The sequence below is a fragment of the Cucurbita pepo genome, chromosome LG16 (genome assembly GCF_002806865.2).
Source record: "Cucurbita pepo subsp. pepo cultivar mu-cu-16 chromosome LG16, ASM280686v2, whole genome shotgun sequence".
NCBI classification, from domain to species: domain Eukaryota; kingdom Viridiplantae; phylum Streptophyta; class Magnoliopsida; order Cucurbitales; family Cucurbitaceae; genus Cucurbita; species Cucurbita pepo.
Genome location: NC_036653.1, coordinates 3,347,416 through 3,364,012, shown reverse-complemented (window position 1 = coordinate 3,364,012; position 16,597 = coordinate 3,347,416). Strand labels below are relative to the sequence as shown.

The 16,597-nt window shown below is 37.2% G+C and overlaps 1 protein-coding gene across 1 annotated transcript; it reads right to left on the bottom strand.

The window, feature by feature from the left end:
* Window positions 1-9,997: 9,997 nt before the first annotated feature.
* On the bottom strand, window positions 9,998-11,737 carry LOC111777846 (cytochrome P450 81D1-like). Its single transcript, XM_023657571.1, has 2 exons — window positions 10,856-11,737; window positions 9,998-10,609 (listed from the first exon to the last, which is right to left on the bottom strand). Exons 1-2 carry the CDS (start codon window positions 11,735-11,737, stop codon window positions 9,998-10,000), a joined length of 1,494 nt encoding a protein of 497 aa, XP_023513339.1.
* Between the last annotated feature and the right edge of the window lie 4,860 nt (window positions 11,738-16,597).

Here is a 16,597-nt window from a genome sequence, read left to right as displayed (position 1 = left end):
TATTATTTGATGAAGTTTTTATCTCAACCTCGGCTTGTTCAATGCACTCCTCTCCAATATATGTGCTCTTATATAAGATGATTGCTTCCAATATAAGAGAATCATGGACTTCGTTTTCAACATCATCCTCCTCACATACTTCTCCGTGATGATACCAAACATTATATGTAGGGTCCATTCCCTTAATGATTAGGTGTTCATACATGGTTTGGATATCATAATGTCTCATATTCGTACCCTCTTTATATGGACATAGAAACTTTTTGGCATCCGGCTTCCTTTTATTCACTCCTTGTAGAAATTTTCATGCTCCTTATATGTACTCAACGGTAGCATTATTAGACAAAGTCAATTTTGTTAAGTATGTGTCTTACAAATAAAGTGTATTGATACTTATATTCTCATACCCATTCAAATACAACTAATCTTTGTTGAACATTTTGAAAGCTCTAGTATACTTAATAGAATGATCAATTGGACCGTTGATAACTTGGTTCATAATCAGTATTTAAGAAAAGAACATATCAATTCTCATTTACTATTTGGTAACTTATTTCAACACCTTTAATTTCAAGAAGTTGGCTGAACTTTAAATCATCGTTTGTTGGCATTTTGTCTAATGCCTAAGAATGGACTACTCAAGCAAAAAAAAAAAAAAAAAAATCCATAACCAAGACAAAATTAAAAGAATGAAAACAAATTAAGATGCTCAAATTGAATTATTTTTCTAATTACCATAATTATAGGGTAAGATTATGTATATTCTCATAATTATTTTATCCAAATTTTAATATAAGTTTTATAATATATAATTTTTCTAAAAAAAAAATTACCACTCGTACTCTTAAAATGTTGCTTACTCTAGTAGAAATTTCACTCATATGTCATTAGAAAGCTATAAATATTTTCCTTACCGGAGCATATATATATTTTTGGAGCAGAATAATATATATATTGGTCATCGATGGAGTATGTGTTTATTCAGTATGGTTATTGAAATGTTGATCATTGATGGAGTGTGTGTTTATGTACTGCAAATATATATTAGTATCAGTATATGTTTTTTCCGTATGTGTTTACATACATGGAGTAGGGTAAAAATTACTATAACACCTCAATTCCCAATTCAAACTTCATAATACTAAACAAAATCTAAACAAAATCTAAAAAAGGAGCAAGGTAAAGAGAGAAAATCTAAAAAAGAAGCCGAGAGGGAGATGATAATGAAGATGACATAAGATTTTGAACTAAGTCATACTCTAGAGAGGAGGAGAGTTGCTATTCTCAGATTTACAGCAATTAGATTTTAGGGTTTCACATTTCCCTCCTTTTTCTCTTCCGGTGTTTTATTTAAGTTTTATTAGCTTTCGATTTTCTCAGCTTTTCGTGTTTTTTTTTTCCTTTCATTTTTTTAATTGCATCAAATAGAATATGCTATCCATGAAAGCTATCAAAAACTTTCATTCTTCTAGTGACTACTTTCTCTACTATAAATATTCATCCGGTATACTTTTTTCACACCAAAGAATTGAAAAGTTAGGTGCTTAAGGTTTCTTTGTTCCAAAAGATCTCTCCTTTCGAATTTTTCGTTTGCTTCTTTTACTTGTTTCGACATATTTCGATCGTGAGTCAAATCCCACACCCACGATTATGGCTCTCAAGTTTTTCGTTTGCTTAAAGTTTCTTTGTTCCAAAAGATCTCTCCTCTCACCAGTTTTGCTTTATGACTCTCAATGACTTCTCTAAGCTTCTGGCTGCTAAAATGGCTCGGTTTTGCTATTTTTATCCCGTTTTATCATTTCGAATCATTTCAAAATTGTTTCTGACCTAATTACAACAAAAAAGGTCCGTATACCCATTGTTTTGGAGAATTATTTGGAGAATTAATTTTTTTATGGCATTGTTTAGGACGATTTCGGTAAATATAGGTTGACTCTAAGAATATTCTAAGCTTCATTTTCTGAATGGATGGACATGGTAGGTAAAATTGAACTAAGTGAAGCTAAACCTAAGAACATTCGACTATAGCAAGCTTAGGAATACCAAGAAGAGTTTAAACTTCAAGTGATTTTACCATTGGACTCCTATATACTATGCTAGAGGAAATTGTTTAAAACATTAATCACACTTAACATGTAACCTTTTTGACGTGTTATTATTTGTTTTATGATATTCAAATGAATCTTTGCATGTACTTCTTTTTTGATGAATTCTAATTGCTACAGTAATATGATCATGTTTATACCTTCTGAGACCAGGAGACTTCATGATGTACCATGTATGAAAGGCATGAGTGAACTATCATGAACATGCAATTACATTTTAAAGAATTTATATCAGGATAAGTACGGAAGTATGCACATCATCTCATTGAATCATGATATTTAACATGTTGTATGTTATATGATCATAAATTACTTTAACGTGTGATGTATGGACACGTAAATCATAATATCATCGTGTTCCTTTCCTTTCAATTGATTTTGGACAGTATAAGTGTGCACTAGTCCATAGTTTGCCTTAGGGGTATGTTAACAAAGTCTGCCTAATGGGTTCATGCGCGCATGCATAAATTAATTGTAGAGAAATACCATACATCCAACACCACTTGTTAAAGAAAATAGAGCTCAAGAAACGATCATAAAAATTAAGTTCTACTAGTCATAATACATATTGTTTGTGAAAACATTCTCGACCTTAATAGTGAGATCACTTACTAATTATTTTTAAATATACATACTAAGCTTCAAAATGTTTAAAATGTTTCAAGTAAATACAAAGAGCCCATGCTCGATTGATGGTAGTTACTAAGAAAGCTATATAAATGAAGTCATTGATAGATTGTTTTTCTCATTTCTGCTATAATTTCAATGTTAAGATGGTCTAGTATTGTTTTTATCCTTGAATTTTGGTAAAGATTTGTTTAAACCTTATTTTTAATTAGATTTTTCGGATGTTTAAATTTTTTTTATAAATGCTACATATCCCAACAACCTCAAACAATGATTGAGGAATCAAAAATTCCATTGTCAATCTCGATTGAGGCTTTGCACAACCCCAATGTTTCAACATCAACACAACATGTTTGGTGGATTCTTTGCACCCTCTATCTCCTCCAAACATATCACCATCTTTCTTTAACCTTCGAGTGAAATGGTATCGTCTTCTGTGTTGTCTTTGAATGATAGACCGGTTTCCTCACCAACTGCATGACGCTCTAACTATCTACTTGAAGAATCTTCTTGCCTAATTCTTCTAGATAGTCTGTCATCCACATCATCTCCTTTCCAGCTTCAGCTATTGCCACGTACTCAGCCTCAGTAGATGAACCTAGATATCCCATTATCCATGGCTTGCTTCCACTTGGTTGTATCTTCCAATTATAGGGTATCATCAAGGGACTCTGGTTCTCTTTCATAAGTCAGCAACAGATAATGTAACGAAGGTACATACCTATCTAGTACTCTGATAGTTCTGGATGATCTTTTCAACACCTACTCAAGTGTCACTTGCTCCACCTTTGGTTCCTCAACAATTGTATTATCTGCTACAACATCACTAAGTGAATCTTTCCGCAACTCAACCTCAACTCCCACTTGTTTCATTGTCTTGGAACCTTTCTTCTCTTTGTCCTTGTCTAGGACATTTTCATCAAAGGTCACGTCACAATGTCTCAAAACTTTTCTGTTCTTGTCATCCCAAAACTTATACCCAAACATCTCAGAATCATAGCCTATGAGATAGCACTTCACATGTTAGCGTCAAGCTTGTCACTCTTTTCTGGATCAACACGAACATACGCAGTACAACCAAAAGTTCTCAAGTGAGAGTACTTGAGTTTTTTTTCCTGTCCATACTTCTTCTAGCTAATGGTGTTAATATAACACATGCGGAAGCAATTTGGATCTTAGGCACTTTTAGAACATCAATTATTGTAAATGACTAGCATGTTCATAAGTATTAAAACTTAATGAGTTTAAATACTAACCTTTTGTAGTTCAAACTCCTTTTGCCTCACGAACCGATTTCGAACCACCACTAGTGTCTTCTCCACTATTCTCCGGCCTTAGAACGGGATTGTGGAATCCGGTGAGTGACTAAACTTGGGAGGGATTTTGTATACGTGAAAGAGAGTGCTTGTGAGAGGTTTTTCATCAAGATGAAGAATCCCTTCCAAGTATCATGATCACTCTATTTAAAGAGTCAAGTTTGCATGTTCATGCAAACTTGAGATCACCAAATCTTGACACTTAAAATTCCACTCAAATGTTTGGGATTATGTGGCAAGCATGCATGTTTGAGTTAACCAAATTTTGACACTCAAAATTCCACTCAAACTTGTGGGGTTTATTTGGCAAACATGCAAGTTTGGTTAAACCAAATTTTGACACCTCAAAATTCCACTAACATGATTTTTCCATTAGATGAAAGTCAACATTTTGACTTTCTTCATTTTAATTAGATGAAAGTCAACATTTTGACTTTCTTCATTTTAATTCAACAATTAATTTGAATAATGAATTTCAAATTAAAGTAACATTAAATAATTAATTAAACTATTTAATTAATATTTAATATTAATTCAAATGCCAATCCCAGTCAATTCCGACACATAATTGATTAAGATATTTAAATCTTATTTAAATATCTCAGATTCTCTCTTTTCGTTTATTTCGTAAATAAAATAAAATTGCGGTTAAATATATCGTATATATGTAACGCATATTCCCTAATTTGAATTCGAACACTTCGAACTCACTCGTCACACTGTTCTATGGTTTAGTCCGATATGAGCTAGCAGAGGGACCTAATGGACCTATAGATCATGGGCTCCAACGATTCAAGATTAACCGATTAAACTCATTAACCTGGTTAACCAACATTCGTTAACTACTAGGACACTCCACTATAGCCTAGTAGTTGCACTCCCCTCACTATAGATATATTTCTGTCCATCTGATATAACCATGATTAGTAAGTCGATCCTTCACAGGTTGTTCGTAACTAGAGCTGGGTCAATTTACCGTTTTACCCCTGAAGTTACTTCTTGTTCCTTATGTCTCACTGATCCTCTAATAAACAATTGGTTTGTGGTCCAACCAGTAAACCGAATCCCTCTCAGGCCAATGAGAGGGTGGGGCCCCTTGTTCAAGACCTGGAGTCAGTGCTTAAGGGAACTACCTTTCTTCTATCCCTAAAAGTGGGTAGGAGTGAATTCCGTCTTGCACCCCACGTCCCCAGCCATTCACCCAGTCTTACCCCTGAAATGGGAGGCCTGTTGAGTCGGCGAACTAGAGCCACTCTCACCCATGCAAATCTAAGGATAATTCCGAATAAACAGGAGTTCATGGTTAGCTCAGGATTAAAACCGAGTTACCTAGGTTATCGAATGAAAAGAAAATCAGTCTCAACAGTAAACGACTTTATAAAGTGAGAGTGGTTTTCTTCATGGTCCGATCTTATGCAATACTCATTGCATAGGACGCCCCCACTCACATGTCTCCACATGTACAATTTAGTGATCGCATTGTTTATATCATATACAAAAGTGGGCCGCATCCATAGTGTCCCCAGAATAAGGTACTCAGCCTTATCCTTATACTATAGATCATTTTGACTATATACTTGAACTTGATCCACTCTTATGTCTCTACATATAGTTCAAGTAATCATACTATAGCCAGAGTGTTCTTAGTTTATTGGATTTAGATTAATGGTCGTAAAGTTCACTTTATTCAATAACAATCTTTACTGAATAAACAACAATAATAACTTTATTGAAAATAGAATATGTTTTTGTTTACAAACTATGAGTTTTAGGATATAAAACCCAACACTGGCAACTTGAACTCCAAGGGTATTGACGACCCTCTATTGATCAAGTAGACTGCTGTATTTACAACATCGCCCAGAATTTCTTTGGCAATCCAGAATGAATCCTCATACTCTTTGCCCGCTTATTCAATGTTATGTTCATCCTTTCAGCATAACCATTTTGTCTTGCTTTACCAAGAACTGTCCTCATTAATCGAATTCCCCCAGCTGTACAAAATGCTTTGCATTCTGACTTTTCGTACTCTCCTCCATTGTCAGACCTCAGACATTTGACCTTCAAGCCGGTCTAATTTTCAACTTTATCTTTCCACTTCTTGAAGGTGGCAAATACATCTGACTTGTGATTCAGGAAATAAATCAACATATTCCTATTAAAATCATCGATGAAGGTGACATAAAACTTTGATCCACCAAGGGATGGAATTGGAGATGGTCCCCAAACGTCTGATGAACCATTTCCAATGGTACTTTCTTCAGTTCTCTGGCAATTGTTGTGAAGCTAACTTGTTTGCTCATAACGCAATTCTCACAAGGACGTAGAACTTGTTTGCTCATATCAACAAATTTCAGACCTTCTAAAACTCATTTCATAGCCAGCATCTTCATTCTTTTGATGCTCATATGTCCAAGTCTATTGTGTCATACACTTGAATTGGAAGCACTCTCAGCAATAGCAGCCATGTTTATACACCTTGCAGTGGTATATAGGGTTCTAGATTTTGTGCCACGAGCTACCACTTTGGCACCCTTCACAATCTTCAACGAACTCTTTCCAAACTCGGTTGCATAACCTGTGCTATCCAACTGACCAATAGAGATCAAGTTCTTCTTGAGACCAGGAATATATCTGACATCCTTTAATGTTCATTGATTTTTTGCTGGAGTTTGAGTTTGTATGGAGACATCTGACTTTCCTTCAATCTCCATGGTTTTGTGGTCGGCAAGATACACCTTCTCAAAATTTCTTGATTTGAAATTTTGAAACAATTCCTGATTTGGAGACGAATGAAACGATGCACCTGAATCCAAATCCAAGATTCAATTGAGTTGTCCACACAATGGTTAGCATCCTCAGTATCTTTTGCTGGATATATGAAATCATTATTGTGAATGTTTGATTAATCCACCACACCTAAATGGTGTGAAAGTTATCTTATTTATAATCAAATAAATTACAAGGATATGGAAATAGTAATAAATGGAAATAACAATAAATGGAAAGATACCTATGGTAATAAGGCAAATATCTAATATTTGCCTTATAATAAAATATCAAATATAATATATATGGTAAACTATAATTTATTACTAAATATCCTTAACACCCCACCGCAAGCTGAACGTCGGATTTGAACGAACGTGAAGCTTGAATCTGAAAAATTCAAAGAGGTTGAGAAACACTTTTCGTGAAGATGTCAACAACCTGGTTCAGAGGAGGCGTAAAGAAACACTTTCTTGGCCATCGAAAATTGCAGAGGGATCGCCGCTCAGCGGCGATGCTGCCTTGGCTTCGACGAGAATATGTCTAACCCATAAACAGGGATTGTCGCTTAGCGACGATGCTACCTTGGCTCTGGTGAGAATATGTCTAACCCCAAGAAGTAGAAGGGGAAACCTAGAGCAAGGGACAAAGACAATGTTGAAGCCGGAAGAGTCGCCACATTGGGCGAAGGAGCCAATTTTGGCAAAAAGGGCAGCCGGAAGAGTCGCCACATTGGGGCGAAGGAGCCAATTTTGGCGAGAAGGGCGGCAGCAACTTGGTTGGCGAAGATGCCAGTGCGGCGCCTAGATTCCAAAGGTGAATCTCTGCAAAAGGTCGATAGGCTTATCGAGATTCTGTATATTTCCGAAAGAAATGCTGATGAAGATCCTAAGATTAGGGTTTCTGTGAAGGATGAAGGATAAAGGAAAAATTGAGAAGAGAATGAAAGAGACTATGTTTGGAAAAGGTAAGGTTGTATGTACAGAGTATGGTGAAGGATGATTTGGAGGTCAATAGGGTGGAGCCGAAGAGTAATTAATCGGCTCCGCCTGCGGTAGCCATGAAGACTGCTCCTGCGGCGTCAAAGCCAGCAGGGGTGGTGGAGAAGAACAGTAGAAGATTTCAAAAGCCATTGAAAAGAAAGGATTTGGGGTTGTTAAACCGAAGGGGCTCTGATACCATGTGAATGTTTGATTAATCCACCACACCTAAATGGTGTGAAAGTTATCTTATTTATAATCAAATAAATTACAAGGATATGGAAATAGTAATAAATGGAAATAACAATAAATGGAAAGATACCTATGGTAATAAGGCAAATATCTAATATTTGCCTTATAATAAAATATCAAATATAATATATATGGTAAACTATAATTTATTACTAAATATCCTTAACACCCCACCGCAAGCTGAGCGTCGGATTTGAACGAACGTGAAGCTTGAATCTGAAAAATTCAAAGAGGTTGAGAAACACTTTTCGTGAAGATGTCAACAACCTGGTTCAGAGGAGGCGTAAAGAAACACTTTCTTGGCCATCGAAAATTGCAGAGGGATCGCCGCTCAGCGGCGATGCTGCCTTGGCTTCGACGAGAATATGTCTAACCCATAAACAGGGATTGTCGCTTAGCGACGATGCTACCTTGGCTCTGGTGAGAATATGTCTAACCCCAAGAAGTAGAAGGGGAAACCTAGAGCAAGGGACAAAGACAATGTTGAAGCCGGAAGAGTCGCCACATTGGGCGAAGGAGCCAATTTTGGCAAAAAGGGCAGCCGGAAGAGTCGCCACATTGGGGCGAAGGAGCCAATTTTGGCGAGAAGGGCGGCAGCAACTTGGTTGGCGAAGATGCCAGTGCGGCGCCTAGATTCCAAAGGTGAATCTCTGCAAAAGGTCGATAGGCTTATCGAGATTCTGTATATTTTCGAAAGAAATGCTGATGAAGATCCTAAGATTAGGGTTTCTGTGAAGGATGAAGGATAAAGGAAAAATTGAGAAGAGAATGAAAGAGACTATGTTTGGAAAAGGTAAGGTTGTATGTACAGAGTATGGTGAAGGATGATTTGGAGGTCAATAGGGCGGAGCCGAAGAGTAATTAATCGGCTCCGCCTACGGTAGCCATGAAGACTGCTCCTGCGGCGTCAAAGCCAGCAGGGGTGGTGGAGAAGAACAGTAGAAGATTTCAAAAGCCATTGAAAAGAAAGGATTTGGGGTTGTTAAACCGAAGGGGCTATGATACCATGTGAATGTTTGATTAATCCACCACACCTAAATGGTGTGAAAGTTATCTTATTTATAATCAAATAAATTACAAGGATATGGAAATAGTAATAAATGGAAATAACAATAAATGGAAAGATACCTATGGTAATAAGGCAAATATCTAATATTTGCCTTATAATAAAATATCAAATATAATATATATGGTAAACTATAATTTATTACTAAATATCCTTAACAATTATCATCTTCAAATTTGTGATTGAACAACCTCCACATCAAATACATCTTGTTCATAGCCGACGGTTTCTCATACATATTCGACAATGCCTTCAATAGGTCTAACATCGTCTTCTTCTTTATGATGTTAAACGCCACGTTTCTGGACAGTGTCAACCGGATCAATCCTAAGGCCTGGTTATCCTTGAGCTTCCACTGCTCCATGGTCATAGTATCCGGCTTCACCCTCAACAGGAGTTCATGAAGATCTTTCTAGTATAGACAATCTTAATCTGCATCTTCCTAAAACCGAAATTGGATCCATCAAACTTTTCAATTTCAATATTTGAATTTTTCATCTTCACAGATTGTGGTGAATTTCGCCTAGCTCTGATACCAATCGTTAGGATCGCACACCAACGCATACACTCGATCAAGATAAACACAAAGAATAGAAGAGAGAAAATTTGAGGAAGGATATTGGCTAAAGGTTTTATTGATGACTTCATATGTGTACACCAGTATACAGAAATTACATCTTGTAATCACTTACAAGTGGGTATAGCCACCGTTTCAATTTACTAAATATAACTTTAACAAATTTAACCCTATAATTTATCAAATATTTATGAAATATCTACCATAAATCTGATCTTTACACCTCCCCTATATGGGTAGGAAATCATTTATTATAAATAGCATCAGCTTCCATATCCCAATGGGTCTTTCATAAATGTTAACTACTACATGAGAACCCTTTCTACAATTGGTCGCGATTTACACATGGCTTCCAATGGTTGAGCTCTAGGAATGGTGAGCCCTACGCCCTCAGTCATGTCAACCAGTTCACTACTCACTCTCTTCCATTCAAAGCATTGAATCAATGATGCCAAAGACAAACCAACCACCCGATGGGCCATTCCCACACCAGGGCAAGCTCTCCTCCCCAAGCCGAAAGGAATTAGCTTATACAAATCATCTACCATGGTAATTTTATATCTTTCAGGGTTAAATGTATTTGCATCTTCCCAAATATTTGGATCTCTATGTATAGCCCAAGCATTAATCAAGATGATTGTATCGCGGGGGATTTCATAGCCCGCTATCGAGCAATTTTCAGATGCATAATGTGGCACGAGTAAAGGAGCTGCAGGGTTTAATCGTAGAGTCTCGGATATTACTCCTTGCAAATAACTCAATTTCGACATATCTGATTCCTCAACCAATCGCTCTTGTCCAATAATCGAGTCCAATTCAATCCTAGCCTTTTTTAACACATTCGGATTGTTGAGCAAATGAGATAGTGCCCATTCTATAGTCACGGCTATTGTGTCCGTGCCTGCAAGCAATATTACCTGCACGAATCACGAGAGAAGAAGCAAATTATTTTAGCATATGAATCTTGTTGTAGCGGAAACAGAAGCAAGATCGATTGCACTCATACATCCACAAACATAAAATAAACAAAGAGACACAAAGATTTACATGGTTCGGAAAAAACAAATTCTCATACATCAACAAACATAAATTAAACAAAGAGACACAAAGATTTACGTAGTTCGGAGAAAACAAATTCTCCTACCTTCACGGGTTCAACTCACCGTTATAAGGCCTTTGATAACTTGGTCGCTCATGAAATCAAGTTGGGATTGTTGCAAAGAAAGTAAATGATCAATCATAGTATTTCTTCCTTCTTCCTTTTGATTCCTATGCTCATCAATCAAGCCTTGCAAGAATTCATCATTCCTTTGTCCAAGTTTTATTATCCTCTTCTCATAATGAGTAATATCTATCCAATTCAACAATGGAATAAAACTTCTTGAATCAAAACTCCCACATTTTTGCATAACTTGCTTCACAATATCTCTAAATTTCCTCGCTTGTTCCAAATCCGACACACCCTCTCCATAAAACCTCTTCCCCATCACCATTCTCATCACAATATTTGACGACAACTCAGAAATCATGGAACTCATCTCAACTCTCACAAAGCTATCACTTGAAATGCAACACAATTTACCAAGTAGGTGTTTGATTTCGTCCTTCCTTGTCTCCAAGAACATATTAAGGCGAGTGGCTGAGAATATCTCTATGGTGCTAATTCGGCGGAGTTCGCGCCAATGATCGCCATATGGGGACGCCGAAAAGATCGTGTTGTTGTAAGTCAAGTGCTTGATAATGTTCGAGCTTGGTCGATTTGCTAGAATGATATCATTCATTGTGAAGCATTCTTTAACCACCGAAGGAGACGAGACAACGACAACGAGTTGAGAGCCTAAGCGGAGAGTGAAGACATGGCCATACTTGTTAGAAAGCTTTTGAAGGGTTTGATGGACGGGACGCTTTAGGAGATAGAGATGGCCTATAATTGGGAGGGAAAAAGGGGGACTTGGGGGAAGCTTTGTGGAGGGTCGGAGTAGAAATATGAGAGCTGATATGAATGCCATTAGAGGGAGACAGAGACAAAGCATAAGGTTTTCCATGTTTTTTTTCTTTGCTTTGTTGGTTATCATCTCATTTCAACTATGAATATATAGAGTAAATGAAGAGGAGAAAATTGAGTTTCCATTTAATTTCCATTAATACAAATACGCGAAAGTTTTTGGGAAATCTTAGCTTGATGAATTTTATTACGACAGTTATGTGTGTTACGGTTTATTTCATCTCGTAATGTATTATTAACAATTTGCTAGTAAATTTAAAAGTAAAAATTGATTGTTTTTGTAACCTAACATTTTATAAAGTCTCGAATATCCTATTGATTGGTACCGAACTTTTTCTAGATTTACCATCTTAAGTGTTTAAAAATATATATCTAAGATTGAGATTCGAGACCTTCAATTATTTGGAGAGAATTTAATTTACATTTTAAATCTCAATATCTCCTTTCTTAAATGAGAGTAAACACGGCAATTAAATTTGCGGCTATTTTACTCCAGAAAGTAATAATTGAATTAAAACTATAAGTATTTAGTGGAAGATATATGTTTTAATTAGTTGGAGACTAATATATTATATTTTATTTGTAATATTAAATCTCGAAATAATGTTTTTTACCTTTGTAAAGGGACTAGATATTCTATTGTTTGAGCTTACTTTTTCTTATGTTGCACCCAACTCACTTTAATTGCTACAAAATAGCATTTAAAAATTGCTTTTCCAATAAATAAATTTTTTTTTTCGATTTTCCACTAGTTCCTTTCAAAGGTAAGACCTATGAAATCTTTATCTCAATATTTCAATCGATCTTTGAGATTTATTTGATGTCATGATCTCACATTCAAAAAACCGTAAGGATGTGATTTTTGTCAAGTTTGAGTGAGATCAACTTTTCCTATAGTTAATTAAAAATTACATGAAAAAAATGTGCACACATGTTAAGACTCTGCGACTTTCCTGAAGAAACCATCTTGATTTGAGTTTCCATTGAAAAGTTATGAAAATATTAAAAAAAAAAAAAAAAAAAATTGAAGCACAGACTCAGAGAATTCGAGAAGAATAGAATTGGTAAGCAACTACTTGAGGGACGCGTGTCATTGAAATGGGTGGTGAGCGCGTCTAGCTGATCAGTGGACACGTGGCATGAGAAGAGAGGGCCCACGTTGTTCTAGTACGCAGGTGTGAAATTAAAAGCCACTCCGATACCAACTAGTAGAAAATAGACGCTCGCTCTAAAACTAACTGGTTTAGATAACTCTCATGAAACTTTGAAGGGGTGTCAAGAGGGCGAGACAAGGAGACAAAGAATTCTCAAAAGCTTTTTTCTATTACACACTGAACGTTAACTCATAAAGTTTGATGTGCTGCTCTCTCTTGTTCTCTTTGCTCTGCTGTTACATTGAGGAGTAAAGGTGCTTTTTTCTATTACACACGGAACGTTAACTCATACAGTTTGATGTGCTCTCTCTGGTTCTCTTTGCTATGTTGTTACATTGAGGAGTAAAGGTCTATTTATAAGTTTTCCTAACGCTAGAAATGGTCATAACTATCCCACGTTTTCTTCCCTCTTCTTATCACCTATAAGCTCTCCTTTCCTAAAATACATATGGCTTTGGACTGAATTTAAAACCAAAAAAATAATAACTGCTTTTTCTCTCTCTCTCATTTAAGTTAAGGCTTCTTTTCTCTCATTTAAGTTAAGGCTTCTTTTTTTTTCTCTCTCTCTCATTTAAGTTTATTTACAAGGCTATCATCCTAGAGTAACATCTGTTTTGGATAACTTGACCCGTTCAACCTGTGTTTTAGTTGATGGGTAGAAATATCTCCCCAACCAAGCATGTTTGAGTGAACCAAGTTAAGAATACAGTGTTAGAGCTAGAACGGTTTTCAAGTTGGTCGAGGTTAGTACATCTCTAGTAGACCGAGCATCCTAAGATTGCGAGCAACGATCATGGGTCTAGACCTAAGTGCACCCAGAGGATTGACCCGAGGAACTAACTCCAAGTAACTTGAAAATGTGAGATGAGATCTAAACCGCCTAGACATTCCAAGAATCTAGCAAATTTCGATGACACCTAAGGAAACTTATGAGAAATTATGAGGCTTAGAGTAAGTTTCATGAGTATGTATGTACCTTGAGAGCCTAAAGATTATGATGTTACAATCTATGGTTTTTTAATGGAATGATGCGCGCTAGGATATGTAGTAACCAAAATTTTCTGTCTTCTGACAGATTATGTCTCCAAAGATAAAGGCAATGACTAACGGATCAGCGCCCAAAGAGGGGCAGGAGAAGGGCCATGATCAATACCGCTGCCCAAACGCCGAAGGTTAAACAAAACGGACCTCAGGAAGCTGATAGAGAGTGGTCATAGAAGGCTAACTGAATGAGGCCTCATGCACTAGTGCCTAGGAGAGGCAGAAGGAGGGTTGCATCTAACAAATGGGCATGTTTTAGATGCGGCAAGTCAGACCTCAAAGTGCCAAAGTGTAAAAGTGTACACACAAGAAGAATCAGGATGCTAACCAGCCACGAGGGCAAAACTAGGGAGGATAGAGAGGGTTAGACGAACACGACTCTTCACAATAGTATGATATTGTCCACTTTGAGCATAAGCTCTCATGGCTTTGCTTTGGGCTTCCCCAAAAGGCCTCCTAATGGAGTTAGTATTCCTCACTTATAAACCCATGATCATTCCCTAAATTAGTCGATGTAGGACTTCCATCATCCAACTAGAGAGCACTGCAGCAGGGCAGTCAGGGAAGCCGATGAGACAGGCATAGCGGTGTCAGCTACTCCACTTACCCTAACTGTTTAGTATTTACAATGTTGTTGGATCCTGGTTGTATGCATTCATATATGTTAGAAAGGATAGAAGAACATGCCCAATATAATTAGAGCAATTTCATATTCATTTAATATTTTTTTAGTTAATTTTAGTGAGTTTTAAATTAAAAATTAGTGGCAAAAGAAGGCCAGTAGGGTTGAAGATAAAAGTCAATCTATTTTTAGGAAATAGTGACGTTTTATGGCTCTAGAAATAGTGACATTCTTATAGCTATAATTAGTTTTAGAAGACATGTGAATGCTTATCAATACACGGTTGTTTGTAGTGTGAAGAAGCAGATAAAAAAAGGAAAAATAATAATAATAATAATAATAATAATAATAATAGAAGAGGATTTTTGAGATAAATAGAGTGTTTTTTTGTCTCTCCACTCTCAAAAGAAAAATCAATGTGCTTGAGATTTCTTTCACAAATTGGTATCAGAGTGAAAGTGGCGGGTCAAATGCCGCTACCGCGACTAATGAAAACAAACTATGAGAATTGGAGCACTCAAATGAAAGCTCTTCAAGGTCTCAAGGTGCATAGGAGGTGGTTGAAAAAGGTCTCGAAGAACAAAAGATACCACGGATTATACGGCGGCACAAAACAAGGCATTAAAAGAGGTGCGATCAAAGGATAAGGCGGCACTATACATGTTGTTCCGAGCCGTTGACGAGTCGGATTTTGAGAAGATTGCCAGTGCAACTACTTCAAAAGAAGCGTGGAAAATTTTAGAACAAGTGTTCAAATGAACCGACCGAGTCAAGCAAATGCGTCTCCAAACTCTTCGTGGCGAGTTGGAGAGCATGTAAATGAAGGAGTCGGAAAGTGTATCTGACTATATCACGCGTGTACAGACCGTGGTAAACCAACTCAACCGAAACGGAGAAATGTTAGCCGGGACGCGAGTTGTGGAGAAGGTTTTGAGGTCATTAAGCAACAACTTTGAGAATGTTGTATGCGCGATAGAAGAGTCAAAGGACCTAACGACGTTCACGGTCGACGAGCTCGCCAGTTCTCTCGAGGCACACGAGCAACGTAAAAAGAAGAAGGAAGAAACACTCGATAAAGCACTTCAAACCAAGGCATCAATCAAAGATGAAAAGGTACTCTATTCTCAAAATTTTCAAGGTAGAGGTCGTGGCCGTGGAAGTCGTGGAAATGGTTGTGGTGGTCAAGGCAGCAGTCATGAAGGATACTATAAGAAGAAGGGACAGTCGAGCCAAGCAAATTGGCATGGAAGAGGACGCAGTCAAGGAAGAGGCGGCCGATCAATTTATTCCAACATTCAGTGCTACAAATGTCACAAATTTGGTCACTATGCAAATGATTGTAACTCCGACAAATGTTATAATTGTGGTAAAGTGGGGCATTTTGCAAAAGATTGTCGAGCCGATAAAAAGGTGGAGGGAACAACCAACCTAGCCTTGGAAGACGTAACAAATGAAGGTCTTCTCTTGATGGCTCAAAATGAATACAACATCAACAACGACACTTTGTGGTACCTCGACTCAGGGGCAACCAACCATATGTGTGGTGACGAGTACCTATTCAAAGAGATGCAAAAGATTGAAGATGGTCATGTGTCATTTGAAGATGATCATGTTTATTACGTACCAGATCTCAAGACCAACATATTGAGTATGGGCAACTCAAAGAGAAAGGTTACTCGATATTCTTAAAAGGCCGCCTGCTACATCTGAAGGACAAGCAAGGGCGTTTGGTTGCTCAAGTCGAGGTAGGAAGAAATCGGATGTACATACTGAATTTAAGAAGCATACGAGAAAATTGTTTGCGAGTCAACGTAGAAGACAAGGCATCATTGTGGCATCTCCGCTTTGGTCACCTACATCATGGCGGCCTAAAAGAGTTTGCGAAGAAGAATGTTCATGGGTTACCCAACATGGACTACAAAAGAAAATTTTGTGAAGAATGCATGCTCAATGACACAATCGCACTTTCGAAGGCAGCGGACTAGCGATTGTGCGGCACTCACTTTCCAGCGACAAGTGAGTTAAGCCAATTTGTTCTTGCGTCGCCTACGGCCAAGCGACGTACGGTCGAGCCTCTAGCCTC

Coding starts and splice junctions, on each gene's coding strand:
- LOC111777846 (XM_023657571.1), bottom strand. CDS start 11,737: ATGGAAAACCTTATGCTTTGTCTCTGTCTCCCTCTAATGGCATTCATA. Junction 10,610..10,855: donor TTATCAAAGGCCTTATAACG/GTGAGTTGAACC, acceptor TGATTCGTGCAG/GTAATATTGCTTGCAGGCAC.